Genomic DNA, 25,636 nt, shown 5'->3' on the forward strand with positions numbered 1-25,636 from the left:
CGTCTCTCTCTCTCTCTCTCTCTCTCTCTCTCTCTCTCTCTCTCTCTCTCTCTCTCTCTCTCTCTCTCTCTCTCTCTCTCTCTCTCTCTCTCTCTCTCTCTCTCTCTCTCTCTCTCTCTCTCTCTCTCTCTCTCTCTCTCTCTCTCTCTCTCTCTCTCTCTCTCTCTCTCTCTCTCTCACACACACACACACACACACACACACACACACACACACACACACACACACACACACACACACACACACACACACACACACACACACACACACACACACACACACACACACACACAGAGTTGTTCACTGAATTCAAACGAAGTCACATGAAAATCGGTGTATTTTCGCCAAACGATGGCGGACATCGTAGGTTTTACTGTCTGACTGACAGACTGGCTGACTGTCCACCTCTGTTCTCCAGCTCACTTCCTGCGCTGTGCGGCGCAGCGCACACACACTCTGTTTACCAAACCAGGAATTTCCTCCCATGGGCAAGCTAATCTTTACATGAGACTTCACTCCTCTGTTTCCTTCTCTCACTCTCTCCAGAGGTGGGAGAAGTACTCAGATTTTTTTTACTTAAGTAAAAGTACCAATACCAAAGTGTAGAAATACTCTGTTACCGGTAAAAGTCCTATATTAGAAATTAGAAATCAAAATGTACTTACAGTACCAAAAGTACTTGTTATGAATTGAATATCTTTAAAAAGTTGACAAATTGTTTTGAAAATAGGAGATCTACACGCTCACAATAAGTCGCATGATCGCGTCACGATGCATTGTGAGCTTGTAGATTGGCTGGGTTTGAATAGTCGAAGCATAAAATAGGGTATGTTTTGTAAAAACGTATCTAAAGATGCAAAGTAACAAGTAACTAAAGCTGTCAAATTGTTGTAGTGGAGTAAAAAGTACAACATTTGCCACTGAGATGTACTGGAGTAGAAGTATAAAGTATTTAAAATGTTAAATACGTGAAGAAATAAGTCAAATAAAAGATACCGTAAAATTGTACTTAAGTACAGTACTGAAGTAAATGTACTTAGTTACTATATCCACCACTGACTCTGTCTACGCCATCTTTCTAAGATTTCTGTACAGTTCCTAAACTAAAGGGTCTGAGCTTTTTCCCTTTCAACTGAGTCAATGTAACATGTTCACGGAAACCTCAAGCCACAATCGTCAAATTCATTCCGAAGCCAAATATACACATTTTGAAAAATAGCACAACCTTCTTAGAAAGTATGGTAATTGCAGACACAAATAGCTTAAGCCATTTAAGAAGATTATTTGAGTTATTACCTTTTCTGGCAGGATAATTGCATTTTAATCGGTGCAATCATCTATTGAAATACTGTGTAATGGATAGCATGTAGTATATTTATCATACTGTGCAAGGTGTTCAGGAATGAGGTCTCTCCAATGCCTTGTAGATTTTGAGTTCTATAAAATCTGTTCTCTATTCATAGTATAGAGCCTCACAGAAAAAACTAAAACAAAAAAATATATAATAATAATAATAAACTTTCTTTATAGCACTTCTTTTTTAAAACAATGTTACAAAGTGCTTTACAACATAAAATCAAACAGTGAATCATTTACAACCCGGGTGAATATGCACCAATTGCTGCCATTAGGGGGTTAAAGGCTTTTTTAATGGTTTAAATGGTAAAGGAGCAAGCCAGCCTGAGGTCCAACGGCGAGTTCAGTCTTACCACAGGATTTAACATTGAGAGTAAAAACAGACACGCGCGGGTCAATTTTGACACTATCAGAGTTAAATCAACACTCAGGATATTGCTGTGTGCAACTTTGCATCAGGTGACAGACACGTACCTGCTGTCCACACAGCAAAGTGGGCCTCAACGACGGGCGAATCACCACCAAAACGCTTTCTCTCAACCCCCCCCCACCCAGCTCTACAAACACCCACGCACTGAGATATTAGGGGGATTTTTATGGCAACATGCGTGCTCCCCCGCACACTGATTTAAAACAACAAGCCCTGGCCGAGGCAGTGGGAGCGCTGTGGAGTGTTAAGCCTGAACTATACTCTGTCGTACGACGGAGCCCCGCGCTGAAAATAGCTCAACGTCAGCTTGATGAGCTCATTGCAGCACCAGGATGTACACCCGCTTGAAGGTCAAAGGTCATTCTACAACACAAACTCAAAGTCAACTCCATCTAAACAATGTGAGCAGAGGTTCACACACGTTGTGAATAAAGCGGCCCTGTCTTGGTGGCTCTGCTCACATTGTTGCAGTGTTAGTGCATACCACACGGATGCATGACATCATGGATTCACTTCATGGCCTGTGTGTCCCCCATGGACATAAATATGTAGACGCCTCGTTGGCCAATGGCCATACATGGAGCCGTACATCAACGCCATATTATTTGGGTCAGCTGGCCATAACTCCGATACAGGAAATAAGCCTGAGTTGTATAAGTACCTGACACTACATGACTGACATTTGTAAAAAGAAAATGTGTGAGAATCGGTTGAGAATTCATGTTTTAAGCCAACCCCCTGCTCACAATGTCGGGGAAATCTCAACAGGACAGCAGGTTCGCTGGGCCAGTTCCTCAATGACAGTAATGTTAATATACTTATTCGATTGAAGTGTTGATCAAATGCTATTTTTGCATTGTTTGTTAATAGGTAAGGCCATGTAATTGTCATTATGTAATTATGATGCCCTTGTTATCCAACTTCAGGTATAGCTACATCAGCCCGTGCCATGATAATCTAAATTCACATAATTTAGTCATTACGGTCTTGGTGCTGTTATTTGGGCTATTATGTTATTTATTTGTATATTCTAGCAAGTAACCTTGGGAACCAACTGTTCCAGAGCCATGTGGCTCAAAGATCAGGAGGCTATCTCCGGTTCCTTAGCATAAGAAAAGCCTATGGTTCAGGGACTTACCCGCAGTCCACCCTTTGATGCTGAGTTCCAAGCGGGGAGGGATTGGCTACCATTTTTATAGCCTTTGGTATGACTCGGCCAGGGATTGAACCCCGACCTCCTTGTCTCAGGCCGGACACTCTAACCACAAGTCCACTTGACTGGTGTATACACTACATACCCAGTTGTATTTATAGCTACTTAATAAATGGTCAAGGAAAGGCTAACTTGAGATGGTTACCCTTTTAAAGTGGTCTTTGCTTTACAAATGCTTTACATTTCACTTATAACTACAGGTAACCCAGCTGGCGATACTAGGTTGGATATCCCTCATAAACACAGCAGTTAAGGAGTTGGTTTGGCTGTCCAGATGAGTATAAATTGAGTACAGCTGAGTACAAATTTGATGTCTCCCCGGGACCCAAGCTAGTGAAAATATCTGATCTACAAGCGTTGCGATCTGCTATTTTCCCTACTTCATAAAAGTTTTTTTTATGTATACAATTATTTGCTTAAACAAATTTGATTATTATTGTTGTTTTTTTAATCTTTTGAAATATTTTTTCTAAATTGTAGTAAAAATAAGAAAAGGGGACATTTAATTGCAACCCATGAAAATGGGTCCGCGGCCCAGCGCTTGGGAACCACTGCTGTAATTGACTGGAGTTGGTTCAATCCCAGCATGCAGTGCATGGCAGAGCCCTGTGATCGGCCAGCTGTTTACATTAGAGCTCTAATCAGCCTCCCTGGAGAGCAGCAGAGGAACTAGGCCACTGAAAGGCAGGGGCCGGCCCTCAACTGGCCTGCTCTGTGTCCCGCCACGCACGCCACAAGATGTGTGTGTGCGTGTGCGTGCGTGTGCGTGTGCGTGTGCGTGTGCGTGTGCGTGTGTGTGTGTTTGTGTTTTGTCTGTCTTGGATTTAGTCTCCGTCATCCTCTTCCACTCTCTTTATTTGCTGTCTAGTTACGTCTCTCACGGAACACACGCACACGCTCACACGCACGCACACTCACACTCACACTCACACACACACACACACACACACACACACACACACACACACACACACACACACACACACACACACACACACACACACACACACACACACACACACACACACACGCACAGAGCCTGTACTGTTTATATATAAAGGCTGACACTTTCAAATCTCTCTACCGCAGAACAAAAAACCTGATTAAAAACAAAATCTTTCACAACCTTCTTCAACTCATTTTATTGACCTTTTAGCCCTCACGGATCTTGTTTCCGGCGCTCCAGAAGTTCTGTGAGTGACATTAACACAAATGGTGTCTAATTTGAGCTCAGGCTTCAAAGTTTTGGTGGGCGATGGGAGGGGCATTCTACTTTAGGAATTGTGGGAAGGTACAGCTGATGAAACCACATCCCTGCTTTGCTCGAGTTCAGCAAAAAAGGGGATTGTGGCTCTCTAGATTGAAATGCTTAGCCTATGATAAGTCTCTCTAAGACACAACTTAGCTTTAGTAAATTGGACGTTTTTGTTAACAGATAAATTAAGTAATTACGTAGAATTGAATAACAAATGTTGAGGAAGTAATGTCTTGTTTAACCAGGAAAGTTCACAAACAACACTTAGATAGAAGACCATGGGTCCTTTTTTCGCACTCTTGAGTTAAATTAGGATCAGGATTGTACTGTGTATCTCCATGCCAATTTTAAGGGTGGGGAGGATTGGTCCACTCTCACTACCTTTACCACCTCAGATTCTTTCAGCTGTGATTCCAAACAGTGACGTTCTGGTCACAAGATTATTTCTCCAAACACAATGATACCACTGTCAAAGGAGGGAAACGTGATTGACACAGACGTGATTTCAAATAGTTAGTTGGTACCTAATTATAGCCATCAATTACTTGAGTTGTTAGAGGTTGCTATTCTATTTGTCTTGTACAATGGATATTGTATGAATATCCGGACGGACGGACGGACGGACGGACAGACAAACAGACAGACAGACCCTAGCCAATTTGTAGCTCTAAAATGTTACCAAATAGACCCATATGTACACTCTCAGAGTTAAATATGTTATACTCTGGATTTTACTGTGCATGTGGACCAACCTTGTCTGCAGTGAGTTCTCGTATCTTGATGATCTGCACTCTGAACTTCATGAGGAGAGCCTCCAGGACCAGACACTTCTCCTTCCAGTCCTCCTGGCTCATGGCCTCCTCCCCCTCCGCCATACTTCCCAGCACTTGAGCCTCCAGCTTTCCTGTAACAAAATGCAACGCATACACACACACACACACACACACACACACACACACACACACACACACACACACACACACACACACACACACACACACACACACACACACACACACACACACACACACACACACACACACACACACACACACACACACACACACACACAAGAACAACATCAGGCATAATCATCAGAAAACATGACATAAACATTGGCACTGGCGGGAGAAACACCATTGGCGCATTCAGTCTCCAATTGGCTGGGAGGGGGGGTGTTCGCTGTAGATGCCACCTAATGTGTGATGTTGTAGTGGAAAACAAACGCTGGCACACATCCGTGGAATGACAGATGCCAGAATATGGACCTGCTGTTGAACAGTGAAATTCTCAATGTGTAAAAATGTACTCAAATGGACGCGTAATGGTCCATTTGGCTAATCTTTTACACTGCTAAATTAACATTGAGGAACTGGCTGTGTGTAAATAATGATAGATGGTGGATAGACCTTATTGATCCCATCAGTTGTCATGGGTAGCTCCGCAGTTATGAAACACAGAACAGATAAAGAAAAAAAAGAGACAAGATTTTAAAAGAATAATGAAATAAATAGTAAACAGGTAGTAACGTAGAGATTAGGAATAAAGTACTAAAAACATTTTGCATGTTGTATGAGCTATTAACATTAAATAAATATATAATAAATATAAATGTAGTCAAAGTGCATTGACAGCATATCAACAGTATTATTAGTAGTATAAAACGGTATAAATATAGTCAAAATGTACATAAACAATCTATCTCCATGTGTGGGTAAATATGTAGAAAAATATAGAGAATACAGAGAGTGAGATGATGATAGATAGGCAGAGTGACAGGGAGGCAGACAGATAGACACAAACAGAGGAGCTGTTGTTTTGCAGATGTTTTCCCACTAAACCAGCTCCTGAAATATTCCAAGACTGAGCCCAGCTGGAGTAGTGTGGGCAGTGTGTGTGCACGCTCGTGTGCACGTGTGCGCACGCGTGTGTGTGTGTGTGTGTGTGTGTGTGTGTGTGCGCGCCACAGGGCCCGGGCAAACAGAACACACTGCTCCAAAACATGTCGACAGCATTGCCCTTCACACGGGACAGACTACATCATGTTTTCCACGACTATCTCTGGAAACATAAAGGAACACAGATAGAAAGACAGATAGAAAGGAGGAGGAAAACGGGGATAGAGTGACACACACACACACACACACACACACACACACACACACACACACACACACACACACAGAGAGAGAGAGAGAGAGAGAGAGAGAGAGAGAGAGAGAGAGAGAGAGAGAGAGAGAGAGAGAGAGAGAGAGAGAGAGAGAAGGGAAATTCAGTCAATAGCAGTTAGTCAGAAAGCAAGTGAAGGGGGCTGGGGGCAAGGTGGTAGCCTGGGAGTAAACATGAGGGAAATGATTAGAAGAGAATTGGGACATGATTTCCGATGGATGAGCGGTAGACACAGAAAGGCAGAGAAAGAAAGAGAGAGCAGAGAGAGAGACATATGGAAGAGGCATTCTGATGGAGAGAGCAGGAGAAAGATAGAAGGCCTGGGTTTCTTCTCCACAGTAATAACCTCTCATTACCAGAGAGAGTGCAAACATGTGTGTAGGAGGAGGGCCCATAATCGATCTGCCGCAGGCGTATTTCTGTTGCCTGTTTGTTGTGGTAAACAAAGGCTCAGACTGGAAATGAAAACACATCCATGTGCCCAGTGACGAAATGGAATGAACTCAAAATGACATTTAATGTGTATTCGTTTAACGAGAAGCCCGGAAGATCTATAAACCATGTCAAGAAAGATGCAACTGGAAAGAAAGGACTTGAGAAAGACCGAAGGCGTGGCCGAGACTAAGTTTTCACTCCCGCCTTTCCATCCTTGTGTTTGTGTGTGTGTGTTGCTGTGTTCGTCTGTCTGTCTGTCTGTCTGTGTACAGCTACAGGTACAAATGATCATGAGTGACATGGCCATCAAACAGGGTTTTGATATTCCTTAATGTTTGCCTGTAATTGGCTTCAAACATTTGGGGGAGGGGTTTATTTTTTTTAAAACATATGTATCATATCAGGAAGGCAACATCCAATCATTCCCAAATTGGAATCACATGTGGGGGCTCTATAGAGTGCACCTCCAAAAGCACTTTCACTTCTGCTGATAGGGGGTACAGTCAGTTGCACAGTATGATGTATAAATGCTATTTCTCCTGCAGCTGAACGATAATGTTGTACACCTTATTACTCACGCAGGGGAAATTCTGTTCCAGCTTCACCCAGCTGATGGCTGCTAAGGTGGTCATATTGAGCACTCAGGGGAGAGCAGTTAGAGTTTAAGTATCTTGCTCATGGACACCTCGACACATAGCCGAGGCTCAAACGTAGGACCCTCTGTTTCCCAGACGGCATCTCTACTTCGGGTCCTGGTGGCTGCAACAGCCTGCAACTGGTGGAGATATGCACTCAATGGAGCGACCCTTTCTAGTTTTCGGCAAGGGACACCATTGCTCTATGGAGTAGCCTATAAATAGCCCAATAATAGTCTATCTCTCACTCCATCTCTCTTTCTGCCAATTTGTTCAAAGGGTTAAATCATAGTAGGGATTTATTTTAGATAATTCACTGATCTTGACCAGCGTATTCATTCAAATATTCAAATGTATTATTTTCTGACGTTATCACATGTAGGCCTGCACCAGGCATCATTCAGTGAAATCCAGTGATTATAGGCTACAAGTTGACTTTCATTAGTGGAGCAGCTCGTCCCATAGGCATGGTCTCTCTCCCTTATTTGCCCACTTTTGGACACTTCCCTCTTTTCCTCCTCTGCCCTCTCTGCTCCCTACATCATTCCATAGTGATGATGAAGGGATGTGGTGAGTGGAGAACATGAAAGTCCAGTCAACCCCTGAACCATGGGGTGGGAGGGGGAAGCTCTTTCAATCTGCCACAGTCTGTCTGTCTGTCTGTCAGTCTAGCCTGTCCTCTCTATCTCATTTTGATTTCATATAGCACAAATATAGAATACACAAGTGTGATCAGGCCTATGTGTGTCTCACTGTACAATGTTACTCTAGTATCCGTGGGCAACAATTATTCACTATAAATACATATATGTTTGCAACTAATAGCACTCTGTAAAAACATACTGTGATGAAACTGAATTTGAGTACTCAGTGACATTGGTTTGGAATAATATTATTCTTCATAACACAATCACTGACTCTGACTCTAGTAGAGCTTGTTGCCTTGATTTTAAAAGCAGACAGCACTAAGTGATGTGGTGGGGAACTGTTTATTTGTTTCCTAAAATGATACACTGTTTTAAAACCAGTGGTGTAAAGTAACTAAGTACTAAGTACTGTACTTAAGTACAATTTGTAGGTATTTTTTACTTTACTGGAGTATTTCCAATTTTTAATATTTTCACTTCTACTCCACTACATCTCAGAGGCAAATATTGTACTTTTTTACTCCACTACAATTATTTGAAAAATGTAGTTACTAGTTACTTTGCAGATATATTATATTATATTATAAAACATACATTAACCAGTCCACTTCAGCCCTATTTTATACATAGGATATTTGAAAATAGCCAATCTACAAGCTCACAACTCATCGCGATGCGTTGTGAGCTTGTAGATCTGCTGTTTTCAAACATTTTAGTACTTTTGGTATTTTAAGTATATTTTGATGCCAATACTTTTGTACTTTTACTCAAGTAACATTTTGAACACAGGCCTTTTACTTGTAACAGAGTATTTTTATATTGTGGTATTGCTACTCTTCAGTAAATATCTGAGTACTTCTTCCACCACTGTTTTTCATATTCTGAGATATGATGACCAGGGCCATAAAAACAACGGTGTCATTCAGATTTATAGAGCCCTCCTCCATCTCCCATTTAAAAACACATTTAATTCCCATTTTATTCTCTAGACTTACCTTAAACTCTGATGGAAAAGAAGCGGTGAGAGGGATATTATCACGCCATATCAACTCCAATGTCCAGCAGCTGTTGTTATGCTGGTTGTATTATACACTTCATTATGAGCAAAGACGCGGAATTTTCCCTTTCCCCAAAGTTTTCATTTCAGCTCTGAAGCTGAAGCTGAAAGAGGGATGGATTCAAGGCGTGGTTTCTCCTCACTGGGGCGTGGTTTCACGTTACTGCGTCCAATCGTAGCCTTGGATCAAGACTATCATAGATGTATTTGATCGAGTCTGACTTTTACGTTCGTATCTACGATAGTCTTGGCTAGCACCCCCCAAAGCGTCCTGCACTTTCTCCAGTAAAGCCCGTACTTCTCCGTACATGTACAAAGAAATATACAAGGTGCTCACCCTATTGCACCAAATGTTAACTGGCGCTGCGGAGTCTTTGTGCAATGTATTAGACCATACTTTTCAATAAAGAAGTGTTTAATCCCGTCTGTCGCGGATTCTGTCGGAAATTTCCAGTGGGACTCAATGGGCGCTAGTGACGCGCCGCATCCGGTGAAAGCCGGAAGTACACTCAATTTAAACAGGAAGTAAAATAGGGGGGAAATGGCGTTCCGACGCAGACGGGATTAAAACACTTCTTTATTAAAAACCACGGACTAATACATTGCACAAAGACTCCGAAGCGTGAGTTAACATCTGGAGCAACCGGATATGTACCATATATATATTTTTGTACATATACGGAGAAGTACGGGCTTTACTGGTGAAAGTGCAGGACTCACTGGGGGTGCAGGCCAAGACTAGATACGAACGTCAGACTCGATAAAAATACATATGATAGTCTTGATCCAAGGCTAGTCCAATCGTATGTTTGATAGCTGTCGCTATATAAATGTGAATTTATACGCTGATCTACAACTTCTGATCACGTCTCTCTGCAATGTGTCATGAGCTTGTAGATCGGCTATTCTTGGTGCGCGGCACCGTCGTACGACGAGGCCACAAAGCCGCAAAGTAAACTCTTGATTGGCATGTCCGTTAAGCCAATGAGAAGTCGGAGCGCTTTTTGTGTAAGCAAATCAGACGTCCGGAACCAGTGTTGCCATGTCTGCTTAATATAAGCGACCTTGGGCTTGTTTTTTATGTAAAGAAGTTGCTTGTAAATCGTTGCGGGTTGCCTCTGCTTGGCTGGGGGGGGGGGGGGGGGGGGGGGTATTGTGGGCTTGCTTAATAATATTGTTTAAACCAGTAAACCATTCTCAAACATTTTCATGTCAAGGACCCCACATTTATATAGTTATTTGTCTGCGGATCCCCATCTGAAAAGATTTTCTGCCAGCCTGCCAGGGAACCACCCATACAGGATTTGTGTTATAAAATGTTTCAAAAACATTTTTCCAAGATGTATTTGAAAATTAACATAGTTAATATGAACTGTAGTTGTGAGGTGATGCCACACACACACCTAAAAATAGCTGATCTACAATCTCTCTAGCTTGAAGATCTGCTATTTTCAAAAAGCTGTGTGTGTGTGCCCCAAATAATTATGGTGTGCCATACCTCTAGCCCTATTTCTTTTTCTTCTCTTGTACATTTTTTTCACTCTTCATACCAGTAACCTGTAAGCTGATTGTATGACATTCTGTATAGTAGTATATCTGTCTGTCTCTTATATGTCATCATGATTTGTGTGCATGGGGATCTCATCTTAAACAAGCTCAGTGCTTAATGAGTCTTCCAGTTTAGTAGACCTTGTATTGTGAATTTGTACTTCCATGTACTGAAGTTCTCATGTCTTACTAAATAAAGTAGGTCAATCAATCAATCAATCAATCAATCAATGAAACATGACATGCCATGGATGAACATCAATCTGTTTTTTGCATTTTCTCCATTTATGGCCCGTACATCTACATTAACGTTCAGATTTCAAATATAAAGTGCTTAATCCATGGCCACGGATGTTACAATTATGTACGGGCCCTTGGAAGTACCAGTATCTACTGTATTGTTCAATAAAAAGCATTTTAATCCAATTGGTGGCCATTTTCTCCGAATGTTCTACTTTCAACTACGTGTTCCTATCGGTTGGGAGGTGTATTGCACTCTGATACATTATAAGAAAATGGCCACCAATCGGATTAAAATGCTTTTTATTGAACAATACGCAAATAAAGGGTACTTCTAAGGGCCCGTACATAATTGTAACATCCGTAGCCATGGGGTAAACACTTTATATTTGAAATCTGAACGTTTATGTAGATGTACGGGCCAAAAGGCGAGAAAGTGCAAACATCAGGTTGAAGTTCATCCATGATTGTTTTCATAATGTTTGCTTATATATCTCACAATATCTGGCAACACTGAAACTGACGTATCACACACGTGTGCATATGGAGTGGACTGCAGCTACAGCTGAGTAGAAAGCACTGTTACTGAAGCAGATTCCAGTTTTATTCATGATATACAGTTTTATGTGTGAATTCCATATACCGTAGTTATCAAGTCAGTGGAGATCAGGTGAGTGTTGCCTGTACGTAGTGTTTTGCAGTGCTGTGTTTTAAGTGGCAGTCAGCCTGGCTGGTGCATGTCTGTGTACCAGTGCTAGCAGCAGGCTAAATAGGCTAACCCTGTAAAAAAGACGACAATATGAAGAACTGCAAAACTCTGAATTATGTATGTGTTCGTGTCTGTGATACTTCTACTAATATTTCTTCTTTTTGTTGCTTTCATATTATTATGCTTTAGCTGCTTGTATGTATGTGTGCATTGTCACTTCAGTTGTATTTGCAAAAGAGAAGAGTTTGGCTAAAAGATCAAGTCAAGTCAAGTCAAAGATGGATAGATAGTGTTTTGAAAGCATAGCTTAGGGGAAGTTGAAACTACTTTACCATGGAAATAGTTTGAACTATGGCAATAATATACCCTTGGAGAAATGTGATTTGGGAAACTATAAGCTACACAGGGAAAGTAGCTCAAACTACTTAAACAAAAAGAAGGGGGAAAAAACATGAATGAGTATGTGCATGTGTGTGATATATATTAAAAAAGCAGCCTTCAAAACTACTTAATTTAGATAAACTACGTAGTCCAGCTACCCCCCAACGATGGGTGGCTGGAAGGATACCCAGAGAGACAGGAAAAACAATAGTTCTGTCTGTCTCACCTCTTGCATCACCTGTCCAGGGGTGAGTCATGGTTGTAAAGAAGAAAACCGTTAAAGTGGAAGCTGTGGCTCTGGACCCAGAGAAGCTACACAGGTTAAAAGGTAAGTCATCAACCGCTGTTGGTAAACAAACATTAAACCCATTAGTTTCTACTATGTGTGGAGTAGATGACAATATGTAGTAAATACAATAATAATGTAAACCATCAAGACTAAGAAAATGTTTAATGCATTTGTGTGAAAACCTTTTGGATGTGAATACCGGTACCCCAGCCAACATCCCAGGATGCAGTGTTGATATGTGTGCATGCTGTTTAAATGTGATGTTAACTGATCAGTGTGTCTGAACATGTGTGTTTAGCTTCCCTCTCTATTGATGTAGACCACCATGCTGTCAGAGAGGTAGCCCACACCCTACAGGCCTGTTTGGACCTGACAGACCCAGTCCAGCAGATACAGCTAGTCAAGAAGGTTGGTCTGGACTGATCATATTTACATGTCTGGAATTTTGCTATAGAGGATATGCGCATGCTTAAAGTGAATGGCACATCGAGTGGCAAAGCGAGTGGCAAAGCAACATGCAAAGTGAGTTTAACATTGTTTAATGTTGTTTAATGCAATCAGATATGACTTTTCTGTTTGGATGCATGGGCTGTCAAGGCCAGAAAGTATTTTTTTTTACACTCAGTAGGCATTCCTGCATAACTTCCGGGTTTGATGATGATGTCACACGCATATCCTCTATTACGTCACCCTGGGCTGTGTATAATATGGACAATTACTATGCTATTAACCAAGGTGATCACCGTTGCTGAGAGAGTAGTTGAACACTTGCTCATATTTCCATGCCTCCATGTTCCTGTGTGTGTAACCCTTGAAATATGAACAAATAATAACATACATAACTATATACTGTATCCATTATCATTACTAATTTGTGCAACGATGTCTATGTGTGTGTCTCCTTGCTTGTGTGTATGTCTTCAGGTTGGGTCTCAGTTGGAGGCTCTGAGTGAGGATCAGTGTCACGGAGCTCTTCTACAGTCCTGTCTGCACACTTTGGCTCTAATCTACACCTCCCTACGGGCCAAAAACCCCCTTCGCAGGGCCAGCGCCAGGTACACACTGGCCCTCATTTATCAATGCGGTGCAGACCAAATAATGGGCGTACAGCGAGATCACCGCAACTTTCGGCATTCATCAATATATCCTGACGTTGCCTTCAGCCTACCGTACGCTGAGATCTCACATCTGGTCGAGACCAGTTGTTGACTTTGGCTGCGCCCGTTTATTCCATTCTAGAGCTGCGGAGCAGCATTGTCTGACTGTCTGAGAAGCATCTGGACACATAATCCACTCCAAAATGTATATCTACCTACACTAATGAATAATCCCTGTAAAAATATAATATTTTATAAACTAATTTAAACAAACTGCTTGAACAGTCATTCGGGAGATCAGACATTTAACCCACGGTCCAACACACACCAGCCTTCATCCATTAATGTTCTCTCCAGGCTATCTCTCATTAATGTGGCGCGGCATGGGGACTCGCCCGCCCGACGGTCCGAGTCTCATTGGGAAATGGGAATAGCCTTGACTTCTTTATTTTAGTAACTCGAACGCGCACTGCTCGGTATGGGTTAAATATATTAATATACAAACGTATTCCATTCATGGCGATGTGGTATCGTAATCTGTCATTCTTGTAAGCTACTAGCCTACTTGATTGACAAAGATTGTACCGTTAAGCAGTTGGGCTTCAAGTAGGTGCGTGTGTGTGTGTGTGACTTGACAGGCAGCGAGGCGAGCCGGCTAAACTCTTTCTTATTGGCTTTCCATGCTTTATTTGGTCGTATTCTGGTTCGCCATGTCGTAAAATCAGGGCGTTTCGAGAATATTTAAGGGCGCGTTATTTAAATGACGCTTGGTTTCAGCCGTGACATTTATCAAAGCTCCGACCCAATGTACGCTAGGATTGGCTGTCTAGGATTCGTTGATAAATGTGACTTCGACGTTGGTGTACGGCCGCATTTATGGAAAAATATAAGCCGGTTTATACGCTCCGTTGATGATTGAGGGCCACTGTCTGTCCGCTAGGGTAAGACGCCATTCGTGGTGGCAAGAAGCCTATTGGTAAGTCATTGTGGGTGCAGCTAATATGCAGACAATACTACCAGTTTCTAGACATGTTAGCTGCATATCATGTTAGCTTTCATATCGGCAGCAAAGAAACCCACATTTGTGGACGTCGACAGAGATCATTTCATGTACGTGTATGTGCCACTATCCCATCACGTCATTGAAGTATTTTGTATTGTGGTTCTCTGAAAAGTTGTGAAAACATCTGTGGCTTCTGTCTCTCTAGTGCCCTGAGTTCAGTACCATCATACCTGGAAGTGCAGACTGTAGACTGTCTGTGTGACTGCCTGTCTGACTGTCTGTCCTGCTCAGACTCGGATCAGTGTCCACAGATCACAGACTCCATCGCTGCTTGTCTGGACAGCTTTCCTCTGGGTGAGTTTTGCTCTCAGCACTTATTTACATTAGTGATGCAATGTAGCAGTATCAGAGAGCTCAAATTTCATGTAAATTAAACATTTATAGATTTATATTTTCCTTTATGTATTTGGTTTGTGATTAAAAAGCATACAAATCACTAACATACAGTTTATTATAGACAAACATCAGACTTCGGAGTGAAAAGATGATTTATTTATTAACTTCACCCATTAACTTGTTTTGCTATCTGTCATTTGTCACAGGTGAGAGATGCATTCACAGATTGCTTCCAGAAGGTTGGTGTTTTTTTTGTTTTCTTTTAACAGCTTGAACATTTTTGGCATTTTGATCCTAGTGCTCCTCCTGAGAAGGTCAGTGTTGTTGATGCTCGTTTAATCTTTCAACAGTGTTGCAGTTCCTTCATAAGGCCTTGAGTGAATGTCTCCAACTGAACAGGTAAAAACACATAGCCTATTCTTTTAAACCTAAGTTTGAAATACAGGTATATGTGTATTTTATTCACCTGTTTCCTAAGCTGTGTGTTTTCCACTTCCTGTCGATTTGATCCAATGAATTCCAATGAAACTGGTGGAAAACACACACCAAGGAAACAGGTGAATATAGGCCCTTTTTAGAAAATGGTTATGTCAATGGAGAGTCAGTGGTTTTGAGATATGAATGACACCATTTTGGAGTAAGATAAAGAAAAGAAAAGAAAAACACTGCAGTATTGTTGAGTGTCTGACAGAACAAATGAAAGGCCTCAATTGTTTGTGATGGTAGCATGTTCAAATTATGCTTTGAAAGGGGCAAATAGGATAGCCTCTTTCCTAAAACATCAATAGTAGTGTTTATTGTGTGGTTTCTGGTTTTGGTTTATTGGTGTGTCTCTGTCGCCCCCTGCTGTTGTCCCAGAGGCCTAGCAGGTCGTCATGTTGCCCAGGCACAGCTGATGCACTCCTGCCTGGCTGTGGTGAAGACCTCCATGCTGGTGGTGCAGAAATCCCAGGAGGCCGTCATCACCGCCCTGCATGCTGATCAGACCCACTGCACTCTACAGACAACCCTCGGTGGCTTACTGGACTGCTACATACACATCCTTACTGATGGCAAGCAATGATAACACTATACGTCATTGATGGAGAGCAACATGGCTTAGTAAACAGGCACACTGTATATGAGGGAGATTCCTGCTGATGATGCTAAATGCTTAAATTAGGTTAAATGTCTTGGATTCAAACTAATGACCGTCTGGTCACAGCTCAAATCTGCTTGATTTAAGTCTGAAGAGCCATCTCAAACTTTGTACTGTACTAAATAACTACTAACTAATTTCCTAATCATGTCCCTCACCTCTTTATTCCTTGTCTCCCTCTCTCCCCCCCTGTTACAGAGGAGTTTGTGCAGTCAGTGCAGAGCACTGCAGCCATGGCTGTGGTCCTGCTGGTCAGATCTGCCATGGTCCCTGGAGACCAAGTGGCTGCTGTGGTGAGTTAAACATACAGGATTTTATTTGTCTATGTAAATGTTGGCTATATTTTTGCACAGACGGATGAAAGTAATACACTTATTGGAGCGTTCTCAACCTGTCATATCAAAATACAGGTTGTGAAACAAACATTGTAAATGGAAAACAAAACCTTTAGAGGTAAAACTCACATAGGGCTACTTTTCAGCTGTTTAATGTTTTACAACACCAGCCTTTAGTGCATTGATTCCATGGGCAATTACTGTACAAACTGCCACCTCGGTGGTGGTCTATGGCCTACTGACTCATGAGCACATTTTCTAGTTTCATAATCATAGGTGATTGTGAAGGAGAGTAATTTTCCACCTAAAAAAACGATGTTCTGTGAGGTCACCGTGCCTCATGCAGACTGTCACACACATTCAAACACAGGTCTGAGTCTGAGGTGTCTTTCCTGAGATTATGATGGTCTGCTACCTTAAGATATTGCTATGTACATCTCATCCTACATACATTACTTTTCAGAATTATGTACAATTGACTGTCAACTTGTGGAGCCGTAATTTCGATGACAATACAAACTCTTACCTACCTCTCTTGGAGGCCTGAGCTCTCTTGGAAAACCAACACTTACAATCGCAAACTTTGATCATTGACACAAGGTATTAATAGTCAGACTGCGGATTAAAGAGAAATTCCAATGACAGAAATCTGAGAGAAAGATGGAGAGAGGTAAACAATGAATGTGTATGAGAGGGGGAGGAACACAGTAGAGATGATGTAAAGCTGGTAAACATGGTCATCATGGCTGTAAGTAGACATTTAACTGTGTGCATTGATATTATTAATAGAGCTTAGCGCCTGGTAGAACTGAACACACCTTTCTAGTAATGTGTATGTGCTTGTGTCCGTCCATGTGTAGGTGTGTGGTCTACTGCGTGGCTCTGGTCATATCTGTGCAGATGCTGCCCCCCAGTGGCTGAGACAGAGCTGTGTGGGTCTATATGCTGCTGACCGTCCGCCGGGGGTCTCTCTCTACCTGAGCCACGGGGCCCTAGCTATGCTTAGCTGGAAAGGGGCCCTCCAAGGGCCTCAGTGGGAACAGCTGCTGCTGCTGGTACCATGCACCCTCCTGGCTCTTGATACTAGGTACGGCTGGACAATTAATCGATGTGACTCAGGAGGTAGAGTGACCGTCTGGGAATCGGAATCCTGGCATCATGTTAAAATGTCCTTGAATAAGATGCTGAATAGTTCTGTGTGTGAATGGGTGAATGTGATGCATATATTGCAAATTCCCAACATAACCATGTTGCTGTGGCTCTGGCTTGTCTGTCTGCAGTGTAAAGGAGTCCAGTACAGCGATGGTGGTGGCCCGGGTGTTCACTCTGTGGAGCGGTGCTGCTCTGGACTGCCTGCAAGGGGAGCCAGAGCGGCCCTGTCCCCCTGGACTCCAACAGGCCCTCTGTGGGGGGTCGGAGCTCCAGGGTCGCCTCCTGGAGCACATCTACTCACACTGGGAGCACCCTTTGGATGGGGTCCGCCACCAGACACGCGCCCTGTTCCATAACCTTCTCCTCCTCCACCTACACACCAGCTCCTTCATTTCAGACCCTGGTCAGGACCCTTACATCACAGAGCTGACTCAGAGCTTACTGGGACTGGAATGGCACATGAGGGGGAAATATGGCTCCCTAGGCTGCCTGGTGGAGCTCTTAGGCGCAGGGTACCTGCTCAAACTCCAGCCCCAGCTTCCCTCACGCCTCTTGGCCTTGATGGGTGACCAAACCCTGGCTCCATATGCCAGCGACCTCCTTGAGAGGCTGTTTGTCAGCCACAAGGCCCAGTTGGCTAGTGAGGCAGGCACAACAGGGGTGGGTGATTGGACGGCGTGTTGGCACCAGACGTGGGTGACCCCTCTGCTCCAGGTGCTTTGCAGGGCCAGACTGGACCAGACCACTTATATCCTGGACTACTTTCTGCCTAAGCTGCTGCGTTGTAGCCCCTCCAGTTTGGAACACATGGTACAGGTCCTGCAGGACACAATGTGCAGTGCAGGTAAGCACACAGATAAATCAACACGCACATACACAGATTTGTGTACGCACCACAATTCCCCATACAGACAAGCGCATCAGGATTAGAAATGCAAGTGTTGGTTTATGTATGTCATGTTTTGTTCCTAGGTTCTCCAGGCAGCAGGGGTGCTGTTGGGGCTTTGATGACATGTTTGCGGGCAGCTAGAGCCCAAGGTGTGGCCCCGTCCTCAAAAGATGGACTGTGGGGGGGACTGGTGCCCCTCTCTCTGCTCAGACAAGCACTGGTACACAAACATGACCAGGTGAGTAGAGGTGTAGTGGCATGTGCAAGTTTGTGAGCACTTCAATCTACAGTACATGTATCTTTTTGTATGCATGTACATACCTGATTGTGTATACTGTGTGTTCTGCCATTGGCCTTCTTCAAACATGACAAGTTATCGAGGATCTGCAGCATGTGAACGTCCTATTTGTATGAGTGGTGAACCTAAAAAGGTTTTTGTTTTTTGTTTAAATGTTTTGGAAAGAGCTGCCTTCTTCAGGGTCATTACTAGGATGTTGTAACACAAATGTAGAACTAACAAAATATATTGTAACACCATTATCTATGTCTACTTATGCAGGCCTGCTTTCAACAATCAAACTCGGACATTGAACTCAGTTAGTCTTTTTTATTGAAGTGATCACATTTACAGTAATGGAATATTCAGAATACAATGAATCACAATAATATGACACTCAATACTTCATAATGCATTTTGCTTACATATCGTAGTGCATCGATCAATGTCACTGTTCTTTCACTTGCTGCTTTGAGACACCTGGCATCGCTTTGCTTTAACCAACTTGAAGCCAGTCTGGGTCATCCAACTCTGCCACTGGCTTCCCTTTCTCTTTCATGAATAGTCCAATTTCTGTACGCAATTGAAAGAAACTCTTCAGCACAGCTCCAATTTGTTCAGTTTGACTTTCAGACAAAATATTGTCAAATTGCTGATTGAGTTCCTTGGCTCTAATAAAAGTAACCGTTTTTTGATTACTACATCAATGACATTGTCCATTTTCAGACTCTTGCGAAATAAGGCCTCTTGGTGTAAAATATACACAGAATTCTTGCTCTGGATTCTTTGCCTGAACTTTCTCTTTGAGTTTTGCAACAACACCTGCCATGGATGGTGCTCCGTCTGTTACCACGCTGACAGCGCGACTCCAGTCAACCTCCAGTCTGTCCAAGGCCTCGACGAGACTGGAGAAAACTTTGTTGTCCGTTGTGGTCTTATTCATGGGCAACATCTCCACAAACTCCTCTGTGACGGTCAAAGATGCATCAACACCACGAATAAATATTCCCAGTTGAGTTACATCAGTCACATCGGTTCTTTCATCAATTGCAATAGAGAATGCAATGAATGACATAACTTTGTTTTTCAGTTGACCCCGGTCCCCGATTATCTCTGCCACAGCATTTCTTGACAAGTTGATATTGGCAAAAGCCTCTTTCTTCTCAGGGCACACCAGCTCAGCCGCCGCCAGCATGCAATCTTTGATGAATTCTCCATCTGAGTCCAGCTTTGACGCAGCAGCTATTTTTCTGGCAATCACGTAGCTGGCCTTTACAGCTAGATCAGAGTCTGTCGGCTGAGTCTCACAGCATTTGGTGAACACAGATTGTTGTTTTCCTAGAGCTGCTTCAAGTTTGTTTACCTTCTGTGTTCTGAGTTCTCCTTTGAACTGGTCATATTTTTTAGCATGCGAAGTCTCGTAGTGTCGTTTGATGTTGTACACCTTTACCACAGCCACGGTTTGCGAGCATATCAGACACATCGGTTTGCTGTTGACTTCAGTGAAGAAAAAAAGCTCTTTCCATTTGCTGTTAAATACCCGACCTTCTTCACCAACTTTTCTTTTCTTGGACAACATTTTGAAGCACAGCAGCAAACTGTCTCAGCCTTGCGTGTTGTTACTGGTGTTGCTTACCTGAGCACTCTGTCTCTTTATACTGTGTCTGACAAAGTGGGTGGGGCCCTAGTGGTCCTCAGTGCAGGGTGGGAGGTGCTTATGCTAAGCAGGTGTTAACTGCCACCTTATGCAAAGCAGGTGTTAACTGCCGCCTAGATACCCACAACAAGCTGCTGGCACAGACAGCAGGGAGAGGGAATGGGGTTAACCAGCATGTTAAGTGAGAAAATTAGATACCATCAAACTGCTGCTAGAGTTTACATATCATATGATTACATATCTCCCAAAACAATTTATTGTACAATCAGAACAGAAAAAATATTACATCAAAAAACATAATGATCCTGTGGATGCATCCACTCATATCTAATGACCTGAATCCACTTTTTCCTCCTAATTGACTCGTGTCTGAGGAGAAAAACTGGAGTATTTTTAAACAGGAACATAACAGACATAACATGTAAGAACTGGTTCTTAGCTTTGTCATTTCAACTGGCCATGCAGATATTGTAGACATTTTTACAATCTTGATAATCCACTGAGAGACTGCTAAATCTTAACTATATGGAATTCACCAGAGTGTTTCCACATTGTTGTGAGGTTTTCACATCATCTATATCAACATGTTTTATTGATGTTTTATGCAAATATGATAACCAACATTATAACCACAATATAGTATACATGGAAGGAGTATGTCATCCTCATATTTATAGTTTGAACATTTTTATATTTTTAGACATTTTTGAAAAATATAGACCCCAGGGTTGATTATTGATTGTGACTTGAGGAGATAAGCTGATTTTTTTTTCACCTCCCTTCCAGTTACAGAATAATTATTATGTAGTCATTTTCTGTATAGCTGTTACTTTTTAGTCCTAACCCTCATAAAGAATTGTGTAAAAGCAAAGTTGAGCTTCTACTTCTTAAGTGTAAACATTGTCCTTGACACTGAGTACCTGGAGTTTCCAACAACGTTTGTGATTAACATATGAAAGGCTACACTAGACCACCAAAACTGCCAGCGAAACTGCCAGCTATGCAAAGTCAGGCCAATTCACAGATGTTTTCAAATTCCTATGAACCTTACTGTTACTGTGTCACCTCCATGGCGGTATTGCTGTTTTGCAGTGATATTCTATATATCTTCATAAATGATTCTGTGTAATATGATTTAGATTGTTTCATCCAAGCTCTCATATTTCTGGTATAGAAGCCAACCACTTTAGCTGAGGCAAACTGTTTTATCACTAAGGCTAAGAAAATGTATTTGTAAAGCACAAAGGCAATTCAGAGTGAAAAACCAGTTGATAGACTACAGCCTCCACAAAATATAAAACATAACACAAGTAACATAGCTTGAAAAGACTACAAATGTAATTTGAGTATTGAATACAAGGCAGCGAAGAGCATATGGTATAGATTTAAAATGAGTGAGAGCTGGGGCAAGATCTTCTGAAAGTTTGTGACAAATGACATTGATTGATTGAATACTTAACAGTTTGAAAAAATAAGTAGAGTGATAAGCAAAAAGCCTTAAGGGCTTATGTCCATTGTGGTCCTGTGTATTCAATTCATTGTGACATTTAAAGACAAACGATAATAAGCAAAACATCCTATATCTTATCTTATCTATATATACAATTTGAATCCTGCGCCATGTCGGTTGTCCGTATGCGACGCCAGTGTGACGGTGTGACGTAATCTGACATCACGATCACGCCACATCACGCCAGTGTGACGCGCCATCAGTATGTACGTTGTAACGTTGTATGTAGCCAGTGTGACGTAATCTGACATCACGCCAGTGTGACGTAATCTGACATCACGATGAGACAATATGACATCACATCCTACCTAACGTTGTATGTATGACAATATGACATCACATCCTACCTATAAATTCTAGGATGCCGTCAGATCGCACCAGTTCGACGGCTTCCATAGTGATAAATAGTAATAATCTATACAAGGAACTCTCTCTATGTGCCAGTGTGACGTCATCTCACGACAGCATGACATCACGATGAGACGGTCGTCCCGAATATGGACACAACGCCAGTGTGACGTAATCTCACGACAGCATGACATCACATCCTACCTATAAATTCTAGGATGCCGTCAGATCGCACCAGTTCGACGGCTTCGACGGCTTCCATAGTGATAAGTTTAGGAGAGCACAAAACTCTCTCTCACACTGTGAGGTGCCTGTAAGGTGGCACTGCAAAGTGAACGACGCGTCACGCTAGACGTTCGGGCCGCTTGTCCTGGTTAATGAAGAGGAAAAAGGCAGAAAACATATTTATCTCTGTAAATGTATATTCATTTTAATTATTCCCAAGAATGCAGACCGTACACATGGAGCTAAACACTCACAAGCATGACTTTTTGACACTGTAAAACCATTGGACATGTGACACGTTTTAAAGTATGGCTCTACAGGAGTCTAGCCATCCTAAAGGGTCGGTCTATCTGTCTGACATGTTACAAGTTAAAAATGTATGCGTAAAAATGTGAAAGTAATTCTACACGAAAACAAGTATATAACAATTGGAAACATCTATAGACCTCCTTCATCACCTGTTGACTCTTTCAATTGTATAGTCTCCACTATTAACTCTATTAGTGATAAAAACGAACTTGTACTTTTAGGTGATTTTAACCGAGACTGGTTGGACAAAGCCTCTAAGAATGCTAAAAACATTATTGGGAACTTGAACTTAACTCAGTTAATTAGTGAGCCCACTCGGGTCACACCCACATGCCAATCCCTGCTAGATTGGATTTTGGTCTCACACCCAAATCGTATCATTAAATCAGGTATCACGTCTGATTGCTTTAGTGATCATTGCATGGTATTCTGCATTTGGAAAATTAGATTACCCAAACTTCCCCCAAAATTAATCAAAATTAGGCAAGATAAGAAAATTAATGTTGATGAATTCATTAATGATTTAATTTCAGTTAATTGGGACCGATACCAAATCATCTCAAATGTTCACGATGCTTGAAGTTTCTTACATTCTGAACTCACTCGAATTATCGACATGCATGCTCCCTTCAAAACCATTAAGGTAAAGGGTAACCACCTTCCATGGATCACATCTGAGCTAACAAGTACTTTCAGGCAGAGGGACAAGGCATGGGCCTTATACCGTAAGACAAAGGATCCTGCAAACTGGGAAAAATACAGACAGTTAAGAAATAAAAGTAAAATAATGACTAGGAATGCAAAATCAAACTATTATAAAGAATCTCTTAATCACGATTTCAAAAATCCTAAACAATTTTGGAAAAAAATAAAAACTATAACTAATTCATCTGATAAAAATGCTCACTGCAATCAATTAAAAGTTAATAACACCTTAATACATAATCCTCTTTTGGTAGCGCAAGCTTTTAACAATCACTTCTCTTCAGTCTGTACTCCCACAATGCACGATCCTTATGTTATCTTTAATAATGCACCACCTTGCCATAGCTCCTTCTCTTTCATGAAAATTTCACCTGTTGATGTTCTTAATGCCATTAATGATCTCAAAGTGTGTAGTGGCCCTGGCTTAGATGGTATAGAAAGCAAATTTCTTAAACTAGCTCCACACATCTTTATGTACCCTCTCTGTGATCTTTTTAATCTGTCTTTATCAACTCATGAAATACCATCGATCTGGAAGTGTTCACGAATCACTCCTCTGCACAAAGCGGGCAATGCACTTGATCCCAATAATTACAGACCAATCGCAATTATCTGTTCCATAGCAAAAATCTTTGAAAAACTAATTTACAACCAATTATCTAAATATCTCAGCAACAATAATATTTTATCACCTTTTCAATCTGGTTTTCGTTCCAATCATTCCACAACTACTGCTCTATTAAAATTAACAAACGATATATTTTCTGCATCTGGTAATAATAATCTGACAGGTTCAATTTTATCGATTTAACTAAAGCATTTGATCTGGTCGACCACTACCTTCTATTAGACAAGCTGTACTCTATTGGTCTCTCACGCAATGCCCTACTTTGGTTCAATTCCTATCTTCACAACAGAAAACAGTGTGTTGTTATACAGGACAATAAATCTGGTTTAGCAGTGCAGGAACGAGGTGTACCGCAAGGTTCAACCTTAGGCCCACTCTTGTTCTCTATTTTTATCAATGATCTCCCCTCAATTTTTTTGGGTTGTAATGTGCAACTCTATGCAGACGACACAGTAATATATACATCACAAACCACCCTATCACAAATTCAGTCAACATTACAATCAAATTTCAATCATCTAGAATTATGGCTCTCGGCAAATAAATTACTCATCAACAAAACAAAAACAAACACTATGCTTTTTGGACCTAAACAGAATCTTATATCTAAAACCATAAATCAATCATATAATATCACTTGTCTTGACGGTACGCAACTGCATAGAGTTGATCACATCAAATATCTGGGGCTATGGCTGGATTCTGAACTTACATTCAAATGTCACATTGACAACATTGTTAGGAAAATAAACTTTAGTACTGGTGTTCTCTACCGTAACAGAAAATGTTTTACACTTGCAGTTAGAAAAAAACTTGCTCTTCAACTCATACTTCCTATTATGGATTATGCTGATGTAGTCTATCAGACTGCATCTAAAAATAACCTTCTTCCACTTAATACAATATACAACCGTTTATGTAGATTTGTTCTTGGCTGTCCTTATATGACTCATCATTGCACCATGTATGAAAACCTTAACTTGCTATCTCCCACAGTAAGACGACAGCAGCACTGGTTACAGTTCATTTTTAAATGTATCTACTTTAATTACCCACAGTATCTCAAACAGTATATGAATCATTTTACTTCTAGACACCAATTGAGACATTGTGCACAAGTTTACTTTGATGTTCCAAGTGCATTTAATTCGGTTTCCAAAAAATCCTTTAGGTTTAAAGCTCCTTCTGACTGGAACAACCTACCTGTTCATATTCGGTCAATATCATCTCCTCAATTGTTTAAAACGGCGCTGTCCTCTCACCTGGAGACTACCTGCTCATGTTTTCACTAATTATCAGTAACAGATCTATGACACAATAATTCATGTACTGTATGTGCTTTGTGTATTGTTGTTATGTTATTGTTGTATGTTTTGTCTTGTTTTCCCCCCTTGATTGTTGTTATTGTCCTGTTTATTTATGTTTTGTTTTGTTCTGTTTCTTAAATGTATTATTATGTATTCTGTAACTGCGGAGCCCCTTGAAAACGAGATGGTTCATCTCAAGGGGTTATTCCGAATAAAGAATTTCAATATATAGATGCATTATCTTTTATAATAATCAAGTTAGCAACGAAGATGGCTGATTATGATCACCTACAACC

At 41.5% G+C, this 25,636-nt stretch overlaps 2 protein-coding genes across 6 annotated transcripts in view; one reads left to right on the top strand and one right to left on the bottom strand.

Moving 5' to 3' along the window:
* plekhh2 (pleckstrin homology domain containing, family H (with MyTH4 domain) member 2) overlaps positions 1-9,273 on the bottom strand; it is a 38,964-nt gene extending 29,691 nt beyond the window's left edge. Inside the window, exons 1-2 of the mRNA XM_084075904.1 lie at positions 9,136-9,273; positions 5,007-5,158 (exon numbers count right to left, since the gene is read on the bottom strand). Coding sequence (XP_083932030.1) covers positions 5,007-5,129 — 123 coding nt within the window. The 5' untranslated portion in view covers positions 5,130-5,158; positions 9,136-9,273. The remainder of the gene's footprint in view (positions 1-5,006; positions 5,159-9,135) is intronic.
* Positions 9,274-11,530: 2,257 nt separating this feature from the next.
* thada (THADA armadillo repeat containing) overlaps positions 11,531-25,636 on the top strand; it is a 111,101-nt gene continuing 96,995 nt past the window's right edge. For all 5 annotated transcript variants that reach the window (XR_014602025.1, XM_084075351.1, XM_084075353.1 and 2 more), the window contains exons 1-12: positions 11,531-11,655; positions 12,322-12,403; positions 12,663-12,772; positions 13,289-13,419; positions 14,670-14,818; positions 15,067-15,099; positions 15,211-15,259; positions 15,719-15,912; positions 16,197-16,291; positions 17,194-17,420; positions 17,614-18,329; positions 18,458-18,612. Coding sequence is in view for 4 of the 5 variants with exons in the window: in XM_084075351.1 (XP_083931477.1) it covers positions 12,331-12,403; positions 12,663-12,772; positions 13,289-13,419; positions 14,670-14,818; positions 15,067-15,099; positions 15,211-15,259; positions 15,719-15,912; positions 16,197-16,291; positions 17,194-17,420; positions 17,614-18,329; positions 18,458-18,612 (1,932 nt within the window). In the remaining variant the exon portion in view is untranslated. The remainder of the gene's footprint in view (positions 11,656-12,321; positions 12,404-12,662; positions 12,773-13,288; positions 13,420-14,669; positions 14,819-15,066; positions 15,100-15,210; positions 15,260-15,718; positions 15,913-16,196; positions 16,292-17,193; positions 17,421-17,613; positions 18,330-18,457; positions 18,613-25,636) is intronic.

This window comes from Gymnoscopelus microlampas (assembly GCF_963454915.1).
Source record: "Gymnoscopelus microlampas genome assembly, chromosome: 13".
Classification (NCBI taxonomy): Eukaryota; Metazoa; Chordata; class Actinopteri; order Myctophiformes; family Myctophidae; genus Gymnoscopelus; species Gymnoscopelus microlampas.